General features: G+C 39.4%; 1 protein-coding gene across 1 annotated transcript in view; it reads left to right on the top strand.

Annotated features, from left to right (window-relative positions):
* The window catches only part of pear1 (platelet endothelial aggregation receptor 1), a 54,294-nt gene that overhangs the window by 20,964 nt on the left and 8,206 nt on the right, over positions 1–25,124 (top strand). The window contains exons 2-19 of the mRNA XM_078252276.1: positions 934–1,044; positions 1,834–1,935; positions 2,034–2,134; positions 5,307–5,399; positions 9,999–10,245; positions 15,517–15,619; positions 16,026–16,162; positions 17,090–17,302; positions 18,547–18,721; positions 18,920–19,040; positions 19,201–19,364; positions 20,486–20,588; positions 21,745–21,897; positions 22,008–22,139; positions 22,295–22,426; positions 23,327–23,449; positions 23,632–23,850; positions 25,010–25,119. Coding sequence (XP_078108402.1) covers positions 938–1,044; positions 1,834–1,935; positions 2,034–2,134; positions 5,307–5,399; positions 9,999–10,245; positions 15,517–15,619; positions 16,026–16,162; positions 17,090–17,302; positions 18,547–18,721; positions 18,920–19,040; positions 19,201–19,364; positions 20,486–20,588; positions 21,745–21,897; positions 22,008–22,139; positions 22,295–22,426; positions 23,327–23,449; positions 23,632–23,850; positions 25,010–25,119 — 2,535 coding nt within the window. The 5' untranslated portion in view covers positions 934–937. The remainder of the gene's footprint in view (positions 1–933; positions 1,045–1,833; positions 1,936–2,033; positions 2,135–5,306; positions 5,400–9,998; positions 10,246–15,516; positions 15,620–16,025; positions 16,163–17,089; positions 17,303–18,546; positions 18,722–18,919; positions 19,041–19,200; positions 19,365–20,485; positions 20,589–21,744; positions 21,898–22,007; positions 22,140–22,294; positions 22,427–23,326; positions 23,450–23,631; positions 23,851–25,009; positions 25,120–25,124) is intronic.

Genomic DNA, 25,124 nt, shown 5'->3' with positions numbered 1-25,124 from the left:
CGCTCTCTTGGGCCGATGCACTGATTGGATCCAGATGCTGCCGGAGTGTGGAAGGGGACAGCAGAGGAGTGTGGAGGCCTCACTGCCGCACTGATTGATAGGGGTCTGGATGAAGTTGGGAGTCACATGTCTTGACCCTGATACCCCCCTCTCTCATTTTTTCTTATGCTCTCACTCTGCTCTAATCTATCCTGTCTGCTGTCAGGTTGTCTCCTGATGCCTGTGTTTTATAGACCCTGTTGAGACGGTGTGGAGCTCGACGGGGAGCAGACAGCGGTACGCTCCAAGTCTGGCACTTTGCCTCACCTCTGCTGAGCATTTAACGAACTCTTTCAGAGGCTAAATCTTAACCACAATTTATAGGTACCGAGAACCAGCTTTCAATGAATCTTTCTATCCGCCACGCTGTGAAATGTTAATTGTAGTAAATGAAAAACAAAACCAATGATTGTAAATCTCTAGTTGAGAGGAATGGGCCTTTTGTATTCATCTGTGTTTCCACTGTACATTTGACTCACAGAGTGCTACAGAGATATTGCTGTTAAATGGCTGCTCAGATTTGTTTCAGTAAATTACATATTACTTCTCTTTGAATTTCTGTTTTTCAAATTGATATTATTATGGCATATAAATGAGGACTATTAATAATTTTGAAAATAATGAAATACAATTAAACAACCTCAGAAATTACCATTTAAAACCACTCAAGACATCACCTCTACGACATGGACTAAATATATAATACACATTACAAGCGAATGTATTTGTTGCAGAATCAGATTGTTTTGCATTGTATAAATGTTACTTTTATTATGTCCGCCTTCTGTTGTTTCCCCTAATAACAAAATAAATATGTTTTGCCCCAGTGCCATCCTTGCTGAAATGTTTGGGTTTTTGCATCGCTCTGTAAATGTCTGTCCTCTTTTCCCTCAGGACCATGCCGACTCTACATAGCTCCTCCGTCCTGCTGCTTTTGAGCTTCCTGATTGGTCTGAGCTACTCTCTGAACCCAGGAGACCCCAATGTGTGCAGCCTGTGGGAGAGGTGAGGCCTGTTTGACTGTGACAAACAAATAAATGTCACTGTTGTTATATCCAATTAAACATATTTTCTCAAACAGTGCTGCATACGAAGGTTTACTTCAGCAGTCAATGGTTGGTCAAGACATTCATTCATCACATAAATGACAAAAGAAAAAGCAGCATTGTGTTATATACTTGCTCTGTGGAGGCAGAAAACTAACTTTATCTTTCACCTTAGAGCCACTTCTACCGTTTTACCACAGTAATTGGTTTGCAGCATAGATATCTAAGATTGGTTACCTGCTTATCTTAGTAAACTATCACATCCAACAAAATCAAAATTCAAAACTGCTAGTGGACATTGCTATTTTCCAACAAGCGTTATGTAGCTCTTTACATGGATCCATAGCTTTCAAATTGCTTGCAACAGTTCACCTAAATCCAGTGAAGCTGGAACCAGCAAATGTTTCACATTTTTGCTTAAAAAATGACTTAAATAATTAACAGATGAAAATAGAGGCCGATTAACTTTCTGATGATCAACTGATTAATCGATTAATTGTTGACAGGGACTGACTGTGTACAAACTGGGCAGTCACTAGTTGCTTGGACCAAAGTGTTGGACCGGCTGACAGACATTGCCTTCCTCAAAGCCACTATACAGCTAGCATGGTTAAAAAAAATCCCATCTTTTCAGGCAAATTTGTTCAAAAATTAGGCTGATATATTTTGTTTCAAATGGAGCTGGATAGCTTTTCCATTTCTTCTGACTGTAAATGATTTACAGTATGTGTAATGTTCTGCTTTTCAGCTTCACCACCTCAGTGAAAGAGTCCTACTCGCATCCTTATGACCACGTGACGGAGGAGCCCTGCTCCGACCCTCGGACCTCCTACAGATGCATGCGCCACAGGTAGCAGCAGCGCAATGACTTATTTCCTGTTGGAGCTGACTTCCTGTTCCTGTCTGTGGAGGGTCAAAGCGTCCTGTTTGACTGTGTTATTCTTTTAGGATCACCTACAAGACGGCCTACAGGCAGGCGGTGAAGACAGACTACCGTAAGAGGTACCAGTGCTGTCCAGGCTATTACGAGAGCAGAGACAAATGTGTCCGTAAGTAATTATGGAAACTTTTAAACAATCCACTCACCTACATACTTTTTATCACTGAGACAAACAGTAGGAATGCTAAAACATGAAACAGAGAAGAAGACAAGTCCTTAGCCAGCAGGCAATCGCCAGATTTTAGAGAGGTTTTGATCTGTGGTTGTATTAACCATCACCACAATAAACACCAAAGCACATTGATCAACAGGCCCTTGGCTGCTTTCATGCCCGCCTTGTAGAGATCTTGAAAAGCCAGGTAAACAATCTGAATGTTCACATGTACTGAATTAATCTGATTATTTCAGACAATCAGTCTGCAAAATACCCACACCTCTGTCTTCTGTCCAAAAGCCTCCCAAGGACTGAAACACGGTTGAATGTTCTCCTTAAAATGTCTATTTTATTTCATTTGAACCCTACTTACCCTAACCCTACATTAGAAAAAGTAGGTTTCAAGTGCAAGCAGGTCTTGTCCCACCCTGTGCCGTACCCAGCATTTTAGAAGATCCGAGGTCATGACTGTTACTTTTTATTTATACAATGTACACGTCTCCTTGGTTCCTAAAAAGCCCCAAATCCCAGAAAAAATACTGAGGACCTGACCTCAGTGTCCTCAATGATAGCTACCCTTCTGGTCCCACCCATGGGTGTGCAACATCAGTAGTATTGTGCAAACTAACATTGTAAATAAACAGAATTATAAAAGTCCTTTCACAATCAACAAATACATTCAAAATATATTCAGGCCAGATTTAAGATGTGATCCCTTTGTTAATGCCAAAGAAACAACTTAGGCTTGAAAGATTTCTGTAATGCAATAAAATAGACATTTAAACGGGAGCCTGAATAAACAAAGTAACCTGATGTTGGGTGAATACTTTTGGTATTAATCCAGCACAATACCAACATTTCTTTTTTGTCTTTTTTCCATGCAACATGCAAAGTTAATAAGAGTAGCACATGAAACTGGAATTACCACAATTATGGGTTCTCTTCCCACTGAGGCTTCTCATGCTGATACTGGCTGTACTAACTGGAATTTTAAACTAAACTAAACTATGTGATGCTGACACCATGAAAACCCTCTTCATCATTTTCACATTTTAATTTCAGTTTAAGGATTTCACATAATTTCAGCAACTGTTATTTCATAAACTAAGCATCTGTTACTGATTAATTCAGAGGTGTGGCACTATGCTGCATGCACAGCTCAGGGTAGAACAACAGAAACTGTGAATGTGAACAGAATCATCAGTGGGCAAACTCACTCAACTTGACAACACAAGGGCCAATGTGCTTGAAAAAAATGATGTAGCCAAACTGGAAGCCTTTTAATAAATAAGTAAAAGTTGTCCAAAACACAAGGGACTTTTAGACATCAGGTCAGAACTTATTTATGGAGTACTGTTACAGGTTTGTAATAAAATTTAAACTCAATCCGTCCATTTTTTTAGTTGCATTTTAGTTGCATTTTAGTTGTTTTGAAGTGGATATTTATTTAGTTTTGGTTTAGTTTGTACGGATTTTATTGTTTAATTTCATGTTATATGTTTTGAGTCTGTCTTCTGACAGCTTGGGACCCTGGTGGAAACAAACGCACTTTACATGTTATTCTTTGGATTCAGTATGTTTTGTAGATCCATAAACAAAACAAAAATCTAAAATGTTTGAAGGGGGAAAACATTCCTACATATGGATTTGATTCGTGACTCAGTTACCATGATATCTCCCTAACAAACTGAGTTTTTATGTGATTTAAGTAACCATAAACCTAACCTCAATCTTAATCTTAACTTTAAGTACTGTACTGTAAAGTTCATTGTCAGTTTAAGAAAGTTGTGTTGCACAATAACTTGGTAAGTTATAAGTTTGGGTGCAGTAGTTAAAATAAACAGGTAGTTAATTGTTGTCGTCTGAAAATACCAAACTGATGCAGCTGTCAACAGTTTGCTGAAACGCTGTTATAGCAGACAGTCAGCAGTGACATATATAAATAAAGCAAAACCATACATGGGAGCATGGTTTGAGAAAATTCTACCTTAGCTTTACAAACCTCATACATCACTGGATGATCTCAGAAGGGCATGATTGTAATAACAAGGTTTCTGTGCTTTGTGCTTCAAAAACTGACATTTTGGAGATAAATGTTTTTCATTCAGCAGAAATAATATGCATTTTGGTTCCTTATTGATGAGCCACCTTTCACAGCAGTCGTGTGTGTGTGTGTGTGTGTGTGTGTGTGTGTGTGTTTTGTTGCCAAACACAAAAGCCTTTGATTTTACTGATTGACATCAGAAAAGAAAAGACTGGAGCCTTCTGCCATTTTAAGCTTTATAATTGAAATATCTCAGCTTTCAGCGTGTCATCCATGACTCCTCCTAAACCCACTATCTGTACAATGTACACTGTATTTTTTATTTTTCTAAATACATATAATTAGATATAATTATGCTTACCTCCTTCATTTGATGCGGTAGCCTTTTTCTTAGGTCCCCCAAATCTCCAGCTTCCAGTATTCATACACCTTCAACCAAAGCAGAAAATAATCAGTGAAATTATTGTTTATTGAAAGAAAAACACTGTGTGCATACGGTAATACAGCCTGTGGTACTCAGTGTGGTTAGAAAACACTTGTCTACAAAGAATCAAGAGTTTTAGTCATAAATGCATGATTGAATTAACCTAATTAATAGCAGAATCGTTTATGAAGCTGGCGAGAACACAACTCTGTCTAAGAGGAACCTTCTTTACAGCATTAATGGCATCTAACACTGGCTGGAGGCTCATCATTGACATTGTTTATGGCATTGAAAAACTTTTTAATTTAGAGGATTTGTTGGAAAATGGACAAAAAAAAGAGACAATCTAAACAGTATATCTTGTGTGAAAAACCATTAATGTAACAATATCCACTGTAATATAATTATTAGTGGTAAATAACATCCAGATCTATTCAAATGAACACAGTTGGAACATGACGGGTTCTGTTGATGAAACAGTTCTTAAGCTCATCTTATTGGGCTGTGGGGATATATCAGATAAAATAAAGTTGGGAACCACTGTCCTAACAGTCTGATGTGTAATCTCAGATAACTGCACACCTTGCTGTATGTCACCCATTGCAGTGACTGTTCTCCACCTAGCTGGGTCTGTTATAAAGTGTGTTTCTTATCGACAGCTCGCTGCACCAAGGAGTGTGTCCACGGTCGTTGCGTCGCTCCAGACCGTTGCCAGTGTGAGGGAGGCTGGCGTGGCGACGACTGTTCCAGCGGTATGAATCTACATTTTTCCCTTCGCTCACAGACATTTCCTCATGCTCTCATTTGCTTTTTCTCCCATCACTTTCTCTCTTTCCCCCTCTAGCTTCAGGTGCACACACAAATAAAGTTGACATGCATAACAGGAAATGACAACTGGCCATTATTCAAATGGCTGATATTCACATACACCACTGCATCACAGACAAAAGGCCTTTCCAATGGAAACAGCAAGGGAGCATTACTGCATCCACAGCAATGAGTCATTATTGTCAGCTTCAGTTCAGAAACCAGTTTACTAGAGCAGGAGGAGCTGCAACTCCACCTCTCACACAGTTACTCTTAAATAAATACCTCAACTTTTGAGCAGCTTTTCTCTTCCTACTTTAACAAACATGTAACAAAATAGAAGAAGAAATAAGTTATGAGTTAAGTACTGTATTGGAAGTAGCCATAGTCCATAAAAAAAGTTAAGACATTAAAATTGCTCTGTTTACCTGTTATGAAATGTTGTTACAAAACTAAAGTCAGCCGAAATTATTATATAATAGTTATTCAAGGCACCAACTCAGAACAGTGAGTCTAACCCAGTTTGTCTTGTCTAAAAATCTCCTTAAATTTCGTTCAAACAACGTGGAGTGTGAAACCAGAACCACATTTCGCGGGGCTGCTGTCCCCCTCACTAAAATTAAGTTTTCCACTACCTTCAGCCCGTTTCATCGCAGTCAGCTGGGTCAATAGTACACAGCCCTCCTCCACTTACTCCCCCCTATTCCTCTACAGAAAGAAGGAATTAGCTTTAACGGGTAGTGGTTGATGCCTTGACAGGGGGATGATGGGAAGGGGAAATGGAAAATGTTACCCCACTCTCTCTTGCGTGGCCTAGTTCTCTCCGACTCTCCTTACACTCCTCCCTCCACTTCAATATTCTTTCTTTGCTTTCACTCTGCTATTTTCTCTTCTTCCACTCCTCCTCCTCCTCTCTTCAGACCTGGCTCCACTGTATCTTCCTATAATGGAGTCTTTTTGGCAGAATGAGCCCCTGACACTTCCTGGATGCCTGTGTGTTGAGCTATCAAAGTATGGGAAAAAGGAGAGGGGACTGGGGTTTTATACTGAACACTCACGGTTTGCCCATGAATATGGAGAAAATAAAGGAGGAGGCAAAGTACACTCAATACTTTTCATTCCATACATGAAAGAAACATTGATTGTGCAGTAAAATGTTCCCTGTTAGTGTTTTATATTATATATGATATTTCTAGATTAATATTACTGCTGCATTAATGTGTATGTGGCATTTTACTGCTGTAGATGCGTATGGTTGTGCTAATTTAACTCCTTTATATACTGTAGGGTAGTTTAATCTACAGAAATGCATCACATTCTATAAGATCATCATGTGTTTGCAGCGTCGTTGTCCTGTGAGAACCACGTATCTCTAAAAAGTCAACTTTTCATTAAAAACAGCTCTGTTTTCAGCTTTGTGACGATACATCTTTAAGCTGATCCAAGAGGCTTTGTAAAGAGTTAATTTAGCTTAAGAAGTAGGCACATTTTCTCATCAAATAAAGGAACACTTCATCCTTCAGTTTATCAGAAACATTCTAAAGATCACGAAATTTGGAGATGCATGGTTTTCACTAGGGGTATCAAAAACTGTAATCTGAAAAGTAACTAAAGCTGTCAGACAAAAGTAATGAAGGAAAAAATAATTTACCTCCTGAGGTGTAGTGGAGTAGAAGTATAAAGTAGCATAACTTGGAAATTAAAGTACAAGTGCCTCAAATCTGTATTTAAAGGGAAACTTTGCGAATTTCAGCTCTGTGTCATCTTTGTGTGGGCAGTGTGTTTAGATGAACAGGGTTTGGCTTCCCTCCGTGGCGCCAGTGCACAGAGCAGAAGAGCAGCTGAGGTCTGCAGAGATCTTGGAGGACCTCCACAACGCGTTACAACCTCTACTGCTCTGCTCCACGGAGAGACCTGTGCACTGGCCCTACCATGGGAAGCCAAACACCATTCATTTAAAAACACTACCCACACAAAGATGACACAGAGCTGGATTAAAATCAGAAAAATATCTCAGTATATCTCACAATAATTACAGTACTGTACTCAGTTACATTCCACCACTAACAAAAAGAGGCGTGGGAGAGAATGAAAAATGTCAAAGTATTTATTGCTTTACGCAAGCCTAGTCTGAGGGCAGATTTTGATAGAGGGACTGAAATAAAAAATGAGCAGCGGGGGCTGTTTAGGCATTTTGTGGACTTTGTAGGCAAGCAAAAAAGAAAAAAACACCACTTGGACAATTCCCAGGGGAAAAGGAAGAATTTTCCCACCATATCAGTGTGCATTCCTAATAAAAGACGGTCAAGAGATGCCAGTTCTGAAGTGTGTGTCAATCAGTGGGTATACATGCACATGGTATTACAGATACTGGTTTGTATCACTGTACAGGTCATGTTAATGATAATCTGTATGGATACATATTTATATCTCCATCACTGCCATTAACTTAAGCTTTTATTATTTTGGAAGTCTTATTAAGATCAAGACCTGAGAGCACAAGTTTAGTGAATATGTGTGGTTGTCAGTTTTTTGTTGTGTCACTGTGATAAATAATCAAACATGCTGTAGGTCATTGAACTATCATGGACAGATGAAAACGCTTGGAAGGAAAATTGGCCATGAATGCAATTTTTGATTGATTAGTGTTTGTCATTAGAATGATTAAATCAAAGTTAGACACACTTAAGCTAAGCTAAGTGTATTTGATCAAGGTAAACAAACTCAGCAACACTGTTGAAAGCCTTGCACTTGAGGACGTATGTTTACATGCAGATAAACAAACACATGGGAAGAGTTTTAGTCACTGAGGCCTGGGACTTTGCCACCTGGTTGCTTAAAAATCGCACGTCCAATCTGGTAAATTTAACCCATTGGTTCATCAACTGTCTGGATGCATCAGCCTCTCAGTTCTTATGTCGACAGTTCTGCAGACTCTTTAGTAAATCTCCCCTGCTGTCCTGAAGAATGTCTTTGTAAACATAATCGCTGGTCCAGCTGAGTTTCTCATTAGTCAACGTGACACACTCCAGCAGAACCCCTCCCCAATGCCCACACAGAAAAAGTGAAGGTATGATTCATTTAAACAGAAAGAGGCAAGGGTCCTGCTCTGCGTTAGTGCAATAAACTCTACAGTCCATGGCTGCGCGCTTTGCTCCAGACCAAATTTGGCTGTACTCTGTACCTCTGTGTAATTATTGTTAAAGCAGTCCTTGTATTTTTCAGAGCTGTGGCAGGCCATATGTGCAGCAGAGGCAAATGTAGAGGGGGGATACTGGGAACATGGACGTGTAGCTCAGGCCATGATAAATGTCTGCTGCTCACATAAAGAAAGATGATTCACAGAGGTCAGTGTGAAATTGTTGGAATTGTTTTTAGCTTGTGAGAAGATAACTGACACCCATCCATGTGTTACGTCAGTGCAATTGAATATCACCTTTTCTCAACGATGTTCAATGTCAAAGACAGTTTAAGGTATTGGTGAGAAATTTAAAGAATGCACCCATGACCAATAGGGGTTCTCATAACCCAACCCAGTGGACTGAGATCTCTTCATCATGTATTGAAATCCAAACCTTGTGTGAATCTCCACTGCACGCTAACCCCACCGGAGCTGATCCTCAGGCTTCTGTAAAATTAACCATTTAAAACTTGTCCCTCTTGTGAGCTCCATGCAAATCTCCCTGCCAATTCGAAATTATTTGTTGGTAATATAACACTCCAGGGCTAAAGGGGGAGATTTGGATGTGGAAGCATTAGGGAGATCCACAGTAACATGTGGAAGAGTCAGCACTTTATGTCATCCCCAAGCACTCTTCCTTTCTTGTTTCTATTCTGTTATTCATCTCTGTGCTGTTAAATTTAATCAGATTTGTTTCTGTTTGTTTTTCATTACATCATATGTAACTGAGTGTACACCACAGTGTATGTTGGTGTATGGGAGGAAAACTGAATGAGGAAAAACAAGACTGACACAAAATGATCACAGTTGCATTGTGTGCAAGTTACAATAATCATGAGTAATCTTATTTTACTTCAGTGTTTTTATTTCATTTCCAGCAATGTAGAGTAGGTTTGACTTAATGTTTAGAGTAGGAGGCCTATTACTGGAAGCTGACTGGTTTAAATCGTTGGAAAATGTGGGCAATGAAAGTAAGAACCACCCTGGTGAGAATGTTGTAACTGCAGTAGTGATGGTATTAAAAAAAATAAAATAATAAAAAAAAAACTTTTTCTGGGTAAATAAGTTTTAAAAAGTGAGGCGATGCACAATGTGAAGGTGGTAGTGTTTGATTTTAAATGGATCCATTTTTCCCAGGTAGTCTTTAATTTTGTTTTTAACATCAACTGTATCATTAAATACTGTATGTCAAATTTGGAGATTAAGATTAAACAAAAACAACAAAGCAAATCCCACAAAGCAAAAGTCTAAAGTCACAATTCATTTTTAGGACAATTTTGCATGAATAAACCAGAAGAGGTGTGCTTCAATATCTTGGCTAAACAACATAATCAATAAATAAGTTTGTCCTGTTACCTTTCAGCCTGTGATGACAAACACTGGGGGCCAGGCTGCAGTCAGCAGTGCAAGTGTGAGAACGGAGCTCTCTGCGATCCCTTCAAGGGGAAGTGTCAGTGTCCTCCAGGGTTCATAGGATACGACTGCGAGGAGTCCTGTCCAGCAGGCACCTTTGGGAAGGGCTGTCTGCAGAGGTGCAAGTGTGGGACCGGAGGATCCTGTGATAAAGCAACTGGAGAGTGCGTATGTCGGGACGGATTCACTGGGACTTTGTAAGTGAACAAAAATAAATATTAAATATATTTTAAATAGGAGCATTGCATATCAGGAGAGTCATTGCAAAATGCTATATTGATTTTGTAAAGAGACAGAAACACAAACATTGTTCACTTTCAACATTTACATGGTCTGTTTTTCTCTGATTCCAAAATAAATATAGCAATTTAGAATGGTTCCCCCCCTTGGGTTTAAAAATTTCTGAAATTTAGATTACATACAGATTTCCAAAGTCAAAATACTTTATTCCTCTTACAAGGAACAATTTGAGGCAACTAGGTTTACAAACACACAAATACGTTATCTGTCAGCAGGACTAAGAGTCAACAGCAATGCGCAGCTGTACTTAGACAGTGGCGCTTTGAGCTAAATGCTAACATCAGCATGCTAACATGCTTACAATGACAATAGCTGTGTTCGAAACCGCTCCCTCATTCACTCATTCACTCACTATTCCCTATATAGTGTTTATTAAATAGTGAACTATATTGGGAACGACCAAACGAGATTTTGGACACTCACTGAAAACACATCGTTGCGAGACTTGCGCCAGGAGATGCGCCTGTTGTTTGTGACGGAGGCGCCCAGCATCATAAACAAACCAGAACTAAAATACTTCTATGTTCTTGAAACAAACCGAGCTCCCAGGAGGATAGTAAAATGTTGTGTATATGTTGCATGTTACATTTCCACTGTTTAGAAACGAAAGTCCGGTCCATTTTTTCTTTTCAGTTTTCGCAGTGATTTCTGCTTCTTGTTCTCCTCCGGGAAAACACGGCTGCATTGCATTGTGGTATACGGGAGTAAAATGTAGGGTACATCGGATGTACACTCAAATTAACAGTGCATTGTGGGTATTTTATAGTGGACTATATAGTGAATGAAATTTACCGCAGAGAATTCAAACACCACTACAAAATGGCGAACACACTATATGGTGCACTATTTCCGTGATAGGGAATGGTTTCGAACACAGCTAATGTAACTTATGTTCTAATGTATAGTGGGTATGTTTACCCTGTTCACCTAAAGTTAGGATGTAAGCATGCAAACATTTGCTAATTAGCACCAAACACAAAGTAAGGCTGATAGGAAACGGAAAGTCAGAGGATCAACGGTGTTTCAATTCATCCTGAGAGGAACATGAATGTCTGAACCAAATGTCATGGCAATCCATCCAATAGTTTAGATATTTGACTAAACAGCAAAATATGTTAACATCTTGTTGGTGGAAACAAGATGAAAGTCAGTAGGATTGTTTCTCTGGGGACCATGGATTTCTGAACAAAATGTCATGGCAATCCATTTAGTAGTTGTTGAGATTTTAAGTCGGAACCAATCTGACGCTAGCTTAGCAAAAAGTTTACACTATGTACTGTCATTTTAAGAGTATGTACAGTTAACTATTTCATTTAGGAGATACTTGATACATAACTTTATTACACATCACTTTATTACACTTGACTTCATTATTTTAATTTTCTCAGGAGGTCTGTCAGACAGGTCTGTCAGTTCTGGGCGCCCGGGTAGCTCAGTTGGTAGAGCGCACGCCAATATATAGAGGTGTACTCCTCGACGCAGCAGCTGTGGGTTTGAATCCAACCTGGGGCCCTTTGCTGCGTGTGGTTCCCCCTCTCTCTCTCTCCCCTTTCATGTCCTAATAAATAAAGGCATAAAATGCCCCCAAAATTATCTTTTAAAAAAAAGATTTGTCAGTTATTACCAAGTTATTTGTTTCCACAATTTCATTTTAAGATGGAAAAAAGACCCTGGTGTACTATGCTATAATCCATGAGTCATTTGTACGCCCTGTTTTTAGATGCCCCTGAGGATGAGTAAGCAATGAAAATTCTTATCCACTAAATATGAGTGGAAACTCTTTACTCTGCCAATGTGAACACACAATACACTTTGAGCTAAATAGGAATGGGGGCTTGGCAACAATAATTATGGGATAAAGCTCCTTAATGAATTGTGTATATTTGAAGTCTATCCATATTATTTCACATCAAGGGTGTATAAGAAAATATAATGTTCCCACATTGAATTGTACAACAGGCAGTTTCAGCCAAGTAATCTGATTGGTCGAAGACACGTTCCAACTCTGCTGCTGATTTCCACAAAGCTGTTGAAATGCCAACTTTTATTGTAATCAGAGAGCTACTGTTTTCTTTTTATTGCTTCATGCTTTTTTAACTTTTCTTCAGAGCAGTTAAGGAGAATATAATAATGAGTTAACATTAAATGTTAAATGCCGTGTATAAGGTCATTATGTCTGTAGACAACTTCTCTAGAGTAACAAGATTTTAACATTTTTAGGTACTTAAGTACTCATTTTACTTATTTTGTTACAAGTAAAAGTCATGCATTCAACATTTTACTTAGTAAAAGTACAAGTATGAGCATCAAAATATAAAGTATGAAAAGTAAACAGTCATTATGCAGAATGGCCCATTTGAAAACATGTATATTATAATATTGTATTTTAATATTGTAATTATTATTGATGCATTAATGTTTGCATCCATTTAATGTTGCAGCTGGTAAAGTTAGGACATATTTTAATTACTTTATGTACTGTGAATTTCCTGCAGGGATCAATAAAAAACTAGCGACTAAAGTTATCAGTTAAAAAGGAGTAAAAGGTACAATATTTGCCTTTTAATTGTAGTCGAGTAGAAGTATAAAATAGCAGAAAAGGAAATACTCAAGTAAAGTAGAAGGACTTCAAAATTGTACTTAAAGGGTAACTACCTTTTCTTTCAACCTATTTTCCTATGTTTTTGTGTCTAAGTGACTGATGGGAACAACAATCTTTGACATTGGTCCAGTATTAAGCAAGATCACTGCAGTCGGCAGTGGCAAAACAAGCTACAATGTAAGTTAATAGGGCAATTGTCCACCTTGTATTTACCTTCACAAAAGTGCTCATTTTGCCACTGACAGGCTCATCGTTATTTAATTAAGGGGCCACCAGAGGAATTTTGTGGCCTCTAACCTAAAACGACTTGACCCTCCCCTCGTCAGTAATAATTTTCCTATGACCCTCCAAAATGATTTGAAAAAGAGGCACGACCCTCCCCTTGCATGCAATTGTGCACTTAGCAAAGAAGTACAGATACCATTTGATTTTTAAAACCCTGACATACAGGAGTTAACCTCTGCATTCTCATCTTATACATCCCACTCCTCTGTTATGGTGTGGTGGCCATTTCAGTAGATTTACTCACTAACATTGTTGTGGAAACACAATAAGCATGGAAACTAAATGCACACTTCATGCATTACTGCATTACTTCAAATACTAAGTTACTCCTCTTAGTAAACTAGTATTCACATGAAATAAAACAATAAAACATTGAGACCATTCAGCAAAGGACACTGGGAAATAACCAATTCAACACTGGTTGCTATGGACTTGTCACTAGGCTTCGTCATTGTATATTTTAGCACATAGGTAAAGCTGCCGAAGCTGAACATTAGGCTATATTCCAAAACACATATGTTTATTTTACGCTTAAATTCAACTAAAATGTAACAGTGAACAATCAGTGTTGGACCTCCAGTCTGTTGAGATGCCTCTCCAAATGCAGAAACGAAGCGCAGTCACACCATTAAACGTTAAGACACGTTGAGAAAAAAGATCCGTATTTTGCCGTAATCCAATGACACAGGAAAAAAAGTAATCCACAGCGATCAGTAGATCCACAAAAAGGTAAATGACACGGTGTATCCAGCAAGGCCTATACGAGCGTCACATTCACCAGCCAGCTCCAAACAGGTGAATGAGGCCTCTCCACTTCGCCGTTTAAACAAAGTGGAATAAACGTATAAAAGTCCAAATCTAAACCAAACCCACAATCAATTAGTAAACTGACATCACATTTATATACATGGCATTTAGGAAACCTTTATTGCAAGGTTGGCACGGCAAGATGTCCAGACTAGTGCAACAGTAACTTTCGTTTTTTGCGTCCTGCTGCTCCCATCGTCAGCCAGGTAATATTTTTTTTTAACTGAAGCAGTATATGAAATCAGATGTATTACCTACCACCATTTAGTTGTTTTGTGTTATTTAAGATATTTATAAAATATCTGGTCATGCCAGATGTAATTATTCCACTCATTTTTTAAACAATCCAATTAGCTGTTTGAGCCACCAGGGGGGCAGTGCTCCTCCTGCCCCCTCAGCAAACCCATCAGACCCATCTGCTAGGGGGCCGAGACTGAGTGCTACATGGATAAATATGCACCAAACAAGCCACTTGAAATGTTGCTCTTTTCATGAACAAAAAAGTTGGGTGACCCCCCCGCCCTGCCCAGACTAAAAAAATGTTGGCTGACCCTCCCCTATTTTCCTCCGGTGGTCCACTCCATAAATACCGAACGGTCCCTAAGTGTCTGACAACATTATGGAAAGGATCCCTTCAGAGATATACCTTTAAAACCTCTTAGAGACCTTTTTGTTTAACCAGAAACAGCTCTGAAGTTGCTAGCGCTAATCCCACCAGACTCCACTTAAAAAAGCAATACCTTTAGCGTGTATAGAGCCAACATATTTTCACATGTAAATCGGTAAACTATGTATTTATTTCAACCAAAATTAGAGTTGTGATGGTTGGAAAAGTGGAAAGACGACCCAAAACGGCTTTTCATAGTTTTATTTTGTTTCTATCGACTTTGAATGAAGTGTATTTTACGATGCTAAAATTACTGTTTATTTTATATGGAGTCTGGTGGGTTTAGCGAACGCAATTTCACGGATGTTTTGATGTTTAAAAAAAAGGATCTTACTCTTTAACAGAAAGGTCGACCTCCTTAGAAATTCTTTCCATAATGTTGTCAGACACTTCGAATATTAATCTGAGCCTGTCAGTGGCAAAACAAGCACTTTTGTGAAGGTAAATACAAGCTGGACAATTGACCTTTTAACTTACATTGTAGCTTGTTTCGCCGCTGAAGACTGCAGTGATCTTGCTTAATACTGGACAATTGTCAAAGATTGTTGTTCCCATCAGTCACTTAGACACAAAAACATAGGAAAATAGGGCCCAGGTTGAAAAAAATGGTAGTTACCCTTTAAGTACAGTACACCACCGTGCAGCTGCTTGAATAACCAATTAAAAAAAACTCAATTTTGTTTATTTTTACTGTAGAACAGAACATTTAGTTAAGTCCTCAGGAATGTCCCAGGACACATGAAGTGTTTTTGACTAAAGTGGTTCATTAAGTTGTTATTAAGCATCAACTCCATCCTCTGCCCCCAGCTGTGAGAAGGCGTGTCAAAGGAAATGCCAGGCACGATGCTCCTGCCAGAATGGTGGTATTTGTAAAGGCAAAGGGATCTGCGATTGCCCACCTGGATGGACGGTAGGTTTTAAAGTTAAAACTTGCACTGACACTAACCTTTATGTTATCCGTGGAGGTTGCCAGATTTTGAATTAGCCTTATGTGTAATATTCCAGCTGGCTCCAAACTTTGGACGACCAGTCCAGTTATTTCTAGAGATATTTAGTAACCAACCTATCTCTGTCTGGAGACATGTAGATGCAAGGTTTTCCACTTATGTCCTCATGGAAGTTTATTTGTCTTTGGAAGCCATGCATGAGAAGAGACATGATTGTGATTCCATCAGAAAGCAAGCTAGACGATTATTTTCTGAGTAACTGCATAAATTGTAAAGTGGCTATGTTGGTTCTCCTTACAGTTTTTGCAACAATGCATCTTGGCATTTCTTTCTACCTCATCAAAGTTTATTTCCCTTATTACACTGCAGGGTGCATTTTGCACGGAGCGATGTTCGGAGGGAAGGTTTGGACCAAACTGTGCTGAAGAGTGTGTCTGCCACAACAGGGGCAAATGTGACCCCGAATTTGGACAGTGCCAGTGTGCTAAAGGTTTTACTGGTAACAGGTGTGTATGTGGAAGTGTTTTATGTGGCTGCTTTTGACTGTTCTTGTGCATGGGGCCTTCCTATAGGTCCATTTAACCCAAGGGACAGCTTCTTTCTTAAAGAACCAAAACACAAAACTTTCTAAGACTGTAAGTGAATGCTTGTATTTTGTCTTCGTCATACACTTGATGTCCTTTGGTATTAAAGCATCAGGTTGGTTAATACGAGCATGCTGTGTGCAGATACTGATTGCATGATATCTAGTCATCGAACGGTTAGTCTCACATTGCCAGACCTATCTCCACAACGCTGCGGAGGAAGGTCTGGCTAGTCCACACAACATTCCTGGATAGGAAAATAAACGGTCAGGGGTTGTTTGCATTTCTTTAAACCAATCACAATCATCTTAGGAAGCGCTAAGCTCCAGACGCAGCAAGTGTGGACCTGCAAAATAGTCTCGGGAAAGCTCTTGTTTTGGTGGAACATTTGCACCCTGCAAAAGAAAACGCCACATAACAATATTAAATGAAGTTAACTGTTCACACAATACAGTAACGTGAGCTATTTAAGCAGGATTAGCTGGATAAATGGTTAAACGTAATTTGCTCTTAGCAGTGTATCCCCGTGTGTATTTTGTCCATAGCAAATCCTCGCCAATAGTTCCCAAAACGTCCCAGCTAGAGAGTAAATGCCATAAACATATTCGTTGTAAATCTTTACAATCATTCCCCTAATGAACCAAGCAGGCCCGCCTTGTTGCATGATCCAAATTTTCCATAAAAACAAATACAGCCTTGGTTAACATCATGACCGGCTAACCACAATGCAAAATGGAAGTTTAGATTAGGTTGTGGTTCATGTGCAAATCAACAGACTTGTGCATTAATTTCCATTTTGTCCAGCTCTCCTGTGTATCAATAACCTTCTAAACTTGTTACTGCCATCAGGTGTAATGAGGAGTGTGCTGCAGGCACTTATGGTCAGGACTGTAAAGGTGTGTGTGACTGTGCTAACGGCGCACGCTGCTACAACATCGATGGAGGCTGCCTGTGCGAGCCAGGCTTCCGTGGTCCACACTGCAGAGAAAGGATGTGTGCACCCGGTAAATACGGCATGCTCTGTGAACGCACGTGTCTCTGCCAGGACAAACACACACTCAGGTGAGTGGAGTTGTCAGGAGAAGAAGAGGGGATTTAAGCTTAATAAACATTTCTCTGAGGAAGTGCTACTCTGGAGGCAGAAATAACCCAACTTTGGTTGAGCGAAACCTCAGTGAGCACAGTCAAAGACACAATTTTGGACAAGTTATCTAGCCAGTGGTAGCCTTATTTAGACCTTAGCTCATCCACTCCTCAGCTGTGGTTGGTAACACAGTGTAATGTCAGATTTGTGCTGCTTTGAAGGTGAAAGTTTACTTGAGGTATTTTACAAACTCAGTCCTCATCAAGACTTTTTCCCTCGCAAAAAAAGCATAAAGCAAATCTTATAAAAGGCTCCATTACCTTGTACCTCACGTTATGGCTCCGTAGCAGGCGTTTTTGTAAAAATAGGCTAACGATTGTGTCATAACCACGCGACTTACTGTCGCACAGTAGAGGAATTACCGTATAGTACAGGAGAAGCTCGCAGGCCGTTTCGTCTCACATTAGCTGTTTAAGTGTAATTACTAATGTTAACTAGCATTTTAGTTAGCAATGATTAGCCTGTGCCTATGTTATCTACTTACATATCTACGCTCTCCGTCTCTGCAAGATTGGGAACGATTGAAATTTCTCTTGGCACAGCTACCAGAAGACTTCCACCTTTCAGACAGGTTGCTCACGGCACATTTACGTCGTCTCTCTCAGTTGGAGGCTGCGCAGTAACGCTTAGCGCTCACCGGAAAAGTGCTTCTAATGGCCTTCACTGATCTCCGTCCAGAGCAACGGGATCTGTTGGTCCATTATATATATGTCAATGAGTCAAACCCACACAGATGTTTAAATGTTACCTGATTAGACCTTAGGACTGTGAGGGCGTATGCAGACTGTGCTTGACTGACATCTCCCAAACACTCCTGTTGCACCTGTGGAGGTGGGGCAACTAATTAACCAGAATAATTGAAAACACCTGTGTGGGTGTGCATGTTTGCTAATTAACTTAGCTTAACTGTCATCAGGTTCACTGGCTCCAGCAGCTGAGATGTTTTTTCAACCAAAAGAGATTATTTCTGATTTCAGAACAGACCTGCCTGTCAGAAATGAGTGTATCAATACAAAAATATGTGGTAGAAGTAAATACACATATCCTAATAATAATAAAAATGAGGGAAGAAAGTGGGTTCTTTGGCAGAGTCAGCACTTTCTCACTGTTCATTTGTATTTTGTAGCAACTTCACCATATTTACTTATATTTCATTGTCCAGCTGCCACCCAATGAAAGGAGAATGCACATGCCAGCCAGGGTGGGCAGGACTGTTTTGTAACGAGACCTGCGCTCACGGTTTCTATGGTCATGGTTGCCTAGAGCCGTGTCTGTGTGTGAATGGTGGGGTGTGTGATAGTGCCACCGGACAATGCCACTGTGCCCCTGGGTATACGGTGAGTGGTGCAGTTTAGAATGATTAAGTTAGTAATCAATTGATGAATTAATAAATTAAGTTTGTGAATCTTTTATATTTTCTTACTAATTTCTGTGCTGGTAGCTCTCACATCTAATGACCTATTGTTATTGTATGTTTATGTCACCTTTCATCTGCCTTCTAGGTTTATTAAAGTTAATATTATTTATTATTGCAGGGGGTTCACTGTGAGAGTCAGTGTAAAAGTGGCACCTATGGCAAGAACTGCTCTCTGGAATGCTCCTGTGAAAACTTTGTCGACTGCTCACCAATTGACGGGACTTGCTTCTGCAAGGAGGGTAAAAAAATATTCACACATAAATGTTATGATTGTGAAATGTTTGATTGCCTGACAGTCAATGCTTGACCTATTGACAGACCCATGAATGCATGACTGGAGCACAAATGGTGAAATAACCTTCTATGTAACATGGCTGTCGGTTCTCTGTGTGTCTGCAGGCTGGCGTGGGCCGGACTGTTCCACCCCCTGCTCTGAGGGAACCTGGGGCCCAGGATGCAACGCCACCTGCCACTGCGCCAACGGGGCAAAATGTAATCCTGCAGATGGATCCTGCACCTGCACAGCGGGCTGGCAGAGGGTGCACTGTGACCAACCGTGCCAGGTAAATGCCTGGATATGAGGCTTGCTTGACCTACTTTTGTTAATGAAGTGGTACAGAGGTGGGCATCAGATAATCTCAAACCAGACAAAAAGTGTCTTTTTATGACTTGTTTTTATGCAGCGAGTTCTTTAATCCAAGACAGTATTCTCTTTTAGGAGACAATAAAAGTAAATTTGAATACAAATACAAAAAAATATATATTTCCACAAACCTACTAATTGTACACACATCATTCTGCACAGGGAGCAGATTATACCACCACTTTGTTAAATGAAAAGGTAGTTAAACTCTAGCCTCTAGCCAGTGATCTTTGAATTACGATATTCAAACAGCCACTAATACAGACAATTATCTGAATAATGAAAAAAATAATTATTTAATGAAACGTGCATCACTTTGATGTGTAGTACAGTAAGATCTTAGGTCATAAAGACTTCTTTCAGTCAAAAATGGGCAAATAAAAGGTAGCTAAAATAAGATAGACAATCACTATACACAGGAAAAAATAAATATACTTTACATACATAGTAAAATAACATGCATTAACTGAAATATAATAAAATAAAAGTTGAAATAATATGAAATAAAGGGAGGTGCAAAGTAAAAATTCGGGTGTCATGTTTTAATGAAAAGATCAGTTTTAACGTGTGAACCCTTCTTCTCTGTTGGACTCCCAAAGCAACAGAAAAGGTTCTGGACTCAAGCTACAGCATTGCATGAAAACACATGCCACTTTGTAAAATAATACCAACTGTAGAAGATAAGACAAATGCACTATATGTTTATTCTATGTCAAGCAGAGTAGAAAAATGAGCCGCTATCTTTGATAAGACTGATACACAAATCATAAGGGTGATAATTAAACTGTACAGAACATGTCAGTTCTGATTGGACTGTCTGTAGAAACGTCCAGCTTTTCATCCCTTACCTCACCCTCTGTATGCTTTAATCTGTGTTTTGGATGTGTGTGCCTCCTGTCTGTGCCATGCCAAACCACCAGGCTGTCTATACAACAACACATTGCCAGTGTAGTATTTTGTCTGACTCTGACTGAGCTGGCCTAACGTTGAAGAGATTCCCCTGACATTTCTTTGCCCGTTGGCATTTGCTCACATGTGCAGATGGGCACGTTTGGACCAGGCTGCCTGAAGAGGTGTGATTGTGTTCATGATGACGGTTGCCAAGCTACCACCGGGAAATGCCACTGTCTGCCAGGTTGGTCGGGTAAGTGATGACGTCCTCTTGGTGTCGCTGCCAGCTTGGCTTTGGTACCACAGATAAGTCTGGTCCAACAGACCTAAATGAGCCACAGGTTTTAAACCACTTTGTCTCACTTTGATTCTGATTGTGCTGTTCTCTGAACTAAAGGACCACCAGGAATGCTATGTATATTTGCCCATTCATTTTAATCACCCCTACTTTACATTACTAATACCATTTGTTATACTAACAGTTTTCCGATCTCCCTGCAGCTTTTTGTTTTCATTTAAAAAGCTGTATAGTGTAGGCAATACATCACAGAGAAAAAGCTTGTTAATTTTTATGTTCTTTTTTTTTATATTATTATTATCACATTTAGTGTTGGAGGAAGTATTCAGATCCTTTACATAAGTAAAAGTCCTGCATCCAAAATCTCACTTAAATTAAGGTACAGAAGTACGATCAGCTTAAAGTACTTAAAGTATTAATAGTATTAATAGTACTCATTATCCAGAAAAGAATTTTCCCCAAGTGTTGTATTATTATATATTGTATTATTATGTTATTAATACTGATGCATTAAAGTATAATCTTACTGCTATAGTTTGTTAAGGTGGAGTAAATTGTAACTACTTAGATCTACCTAGATATTTTACTTTATAACAATGCATCATATTTTATAAAGTACTAGTATTATAGAGTAGCATAAAATAAAATTACCCAAGTTAAGTACAAGTAAAATTGTAATGTCATATTCCTTCTGATTATAATAGAAAAAACAAATATGACTTTTTTTTTTTTTCAGACTTTTCATACAGTTCTAAAATGAACCAGTGTCTTTGTGGATGGAAGGAAATCAAACTTATGCTACGCTATACATCAGTCAGCAGTATTAAGTATACACAATGTGTAATTAATGGACTGAAACATGCACTTACAGATTATTGTATCAATACTTTAAACTCGTCTTGAATACTTTTCCATTTGATAGTTGAATATATTTTACTTGTTATATGTGCTTATTTCTACAAAGGTACATTTTTGAATACTTTTACTTGGATGGAGTAAATTATCTCCATCAAGGTACTGCCAATTTACTTGGATAGGAATACTTCTTATAACACCGTAAGAGTGGGCTTGCACTGCTTCTTTCATCCGCTCTCCATTTTTTTCCCTCAAGGTTCTCGCTGTAACGAGCCATGTTTAAAGGGCCTGTGGGGGCGCCACTGTAACCAGTCCTGTTTCAAGCATTGCCCCAACAGTGACACATGCTTGAGGGAAACTGGAGCGTGTGTGTGTCGCCCTGGCTACTGGGGAGACACCTGTCAGAACAGTGAGTGTTGTTGTCAGCCAGCAAAAATCAGATCAGATCAAGACCAGAAGTGTACTGGATTGACTGTGTAATATCTGGCTTGGCTCACTCTTTATTGCTTTGTCTCCCAGAATGCAGAGCTGGTATGTATGGTGACCTGTGCAGCATGTCATGCCCATCCTGTGGCCAGTCGTACCGCTGCCACCATGTGACAGGAGAGTGTGATTGCCTACCTGGATACACTGGACCCAACTGTGATCAAGGTTGACATTGACACCAATAATCATCCACACGTGCAAATCATCCAAACTCATTTAATACATAAGCACATGGCATAGATAGTTACAGAATTCTCCTACATTCATATCAATATAATCTAGCGCAGGTAAGGTTATATATGACATTGTGTGTTTTACAGTTTGTCCAGCTGGCTACTACGGCAAACAGTGCTCTGAAGTGTGTGTTAACTGTGCCAACAACTCCACATGCGACCACCGGGACGGTCACTGTGAATGTTTGCCTGGCTGGACTGCTACTGACTGCTCCATACGTGAGTGCAACATCATATAGCAACTAGAAAAGTCAAACATGAAATATGACTGCTGAGAGAGGAATACAGCTGATTGTTGCATCAATCACAACATCACATCCAAGAGGGGCCTTTAGCGTTATTAACTTACTGGTATTATGGGTGCAAAAGCATCTGTTGTCACCAAAATATTGACAGTTGTAATACATTCCCTGTTAAGTGTTATTGTTTTGCTTAAAATATGTATAGTCAACAGCAATTGTTATTTATCATCGATCAATCTGCTGATTGTTTTCTCAATTAAGCATTGAATCTGTAAAATGTCAGACAAGAGTAAAGTTCCCGTCATATTTTTTCACATATTGCTTGTTATACAGTCCAAACCCCAAAGATATTCAGGTTACTATCCTATATGACAAAGATGAAATGGAATAAAAAATTAAGAAACAAGTTCTAATTGTACTAAGAATTGAAAAAAATGAAAACGTGTTCTGGTTTATTGGCATTTCTTTAAACCAATCACAATCGTCTTGGGCGGTGCTAAGCACCGGAGAAAAGCCGCGGTGTTCCTGCAAAATAGGTTCGGAAGGAACTTGTTTTGGTGGAACGTGTACATTTAAAAGTGTTTTTAGTCTTGCAACAGAAAACTCAGATTGGACAGTCTAGCTAGCTGAGAAAAGGTTAACCATAGTCCACATATATCGACCGGAGTTTAAAATGCCAACACAAAGGTAGCCCAAGGCAACGGATATCCGGCCTAAATGAGTGAAATCTGGCGGCAATCCCGGAAGTGGAACGTCAAGGATATAGACTAGGTGAAATATGACCAAACAAGTGGAGCATTATTATCTTTGCATCATAGGTAAATACTTGTTACACATATCTAATGTATGGATGTGACATGTACCTTGTGTTTTCCAGCCTGCAGTCCAGGCCGTTTTGGTCCGTTCTGCACTCAGACCTGCTCCTGTCCGACCAACCTCATCTGTGACCGATACACTGGAGACTGTGTGTGTGAAAGTGAAGCAGAAGACTGTAAACAAGGTATAGAAACAAACAGGTTTTTTAAATATTTTTTCTTAAAAAGTAGTGGATAGAAACATGATATTCCATATGTAAAGTCAGTGGCTTCTATGACTGTCCTCTTTCCATCTCAGAGGTTGAAAGTTAATGAAAGTTGCTTTAGTTGCTGTTCTTGATTTTTCTTTCCACCTCCTGTTTGACAGACTCGTCTGAGCAGTCGGGGAGCGTTATGGTCCCCCTTCCTCCTGGTGAGAGGGAGTCGTGGGGAGCCATTGGCGGCATCGTCGTGCTCGTCATCCTGGTGGTCTTGCTGCTGGCTCTGCTGCTGCTCTACCGCCGCAGGCAGAAGGACAAACAGAACAACACGCCGACCGTGTCCTTCTCCACCAGCCGCACAGTCAACTCTGAATACGCTGTTCCAGGTATGTCAATGTCATATACCTTATTAGTACAGTGGTGGAGGAAGTACTGAGATGCTTTATATTATCTCATATAAAGCTCATATTATGCTTTTTGGCTTTTTTCCCTTTCCTTTATTGTGTTATATATCTTTTTGTGCATGTTATAGGTTTACAAAGTGAAAAAGCCCAAAGTCCACCCCAAAGGGACTTACCATCTCCAACAGAAACCACTGTTCACAAACTGCTCCAAACAGCTCTACTGTAGTCCATCTTTTACTTCCATGACAAACGTGCATCACTTTGTAACACACGTTATAATGCTCGCCTAGCTGCTAGCATGGCACGCCCTCATACTCTGCTTCTGACTGGCTAGTAGTCCTTACCTAGCTACTACGCATGTGCGACTCCCAACAAAGATGGAACAGAAGTGAGATGCCACACTCTGTAGCTAAAACAGAGAGCTCAACACACAGGGTGAAAAGAGGAGCTGCAGCAATGTGTAGTACAACAAAAAGATGGTGTTTATTGAAAATTAAACCATGTAAACCTATTCTGATATAACCTCTTAATACAATTATGAACCTGAAAATGAGCATAATATGAGCACTTTAAATAAAAGTACCAACACAACAATGTAAAAATACTAAGTTTGGTGTTTAAATCTTACTGAAGGAAAAGTACAGCAGTATTATCAACTAAATGTACTTGTTTTGCAGAAATTGGGCCCTGTTACTGATATAATTAAAGTTATTATTGCTGGTACATTGATGTGTAAGCTGCATTTCACTGTTGTAGCTGGTCAAGGTGGAGCTTGTTTAAACTACTTTATAATACAGATAGGTGGTTTATTCAAGTGGTTACCAAACTCGCAAAGGGTCACAAGATAAATCAGAGGATTCATGAGATGATTAATGGGGAAGTAAAGAAGAGAAAACTATTCTGCTACATAGAGACTTTTCTCTATTCTTTGCTTTTTGTCTAATATTGGATCATGTGACCTCTTTGGCCCTATACGTTTATATATTTTTTTACGTTGTTATAGTTGTTCTTGGTCATAATGTGGTTTTAGTTGTATCTCACTTGTGTTTTTGTAACACGTGTGTGGAAAGATGCATTTTATTGACCTTGAGGTAATTTCATTGCAGCAGACGTGAGTCCATGTGTTTATTTTGGCCCACAGATGTTCCTCACAGTTACCACCACTACTACTCCAACCCCAGCTACCACACACTGAGCCAGAACAGGCCTCCGCTGCCACACCTCCCCAACAACCACGACCGCACCATCAAGGTGAA

This window comes from Sander vitreus, chromosome 6 (genome assembly GCF_031162955.1).
Source record: "Sander vitreus isolate 19-12246 chromosome 6, sanVit1, whole genome shotgun sequence".
In the NCBI taxonomy this organism is placed as follows: domain Eukaryota; kingdom Metazoa; phylum Chordata; class Actinopteri; order Perciformes; family Percidae; genus Sander; species Sander vitreus.
This window is presented reverse-complemented; position numbering and strand designations above follow the sequence as displayed.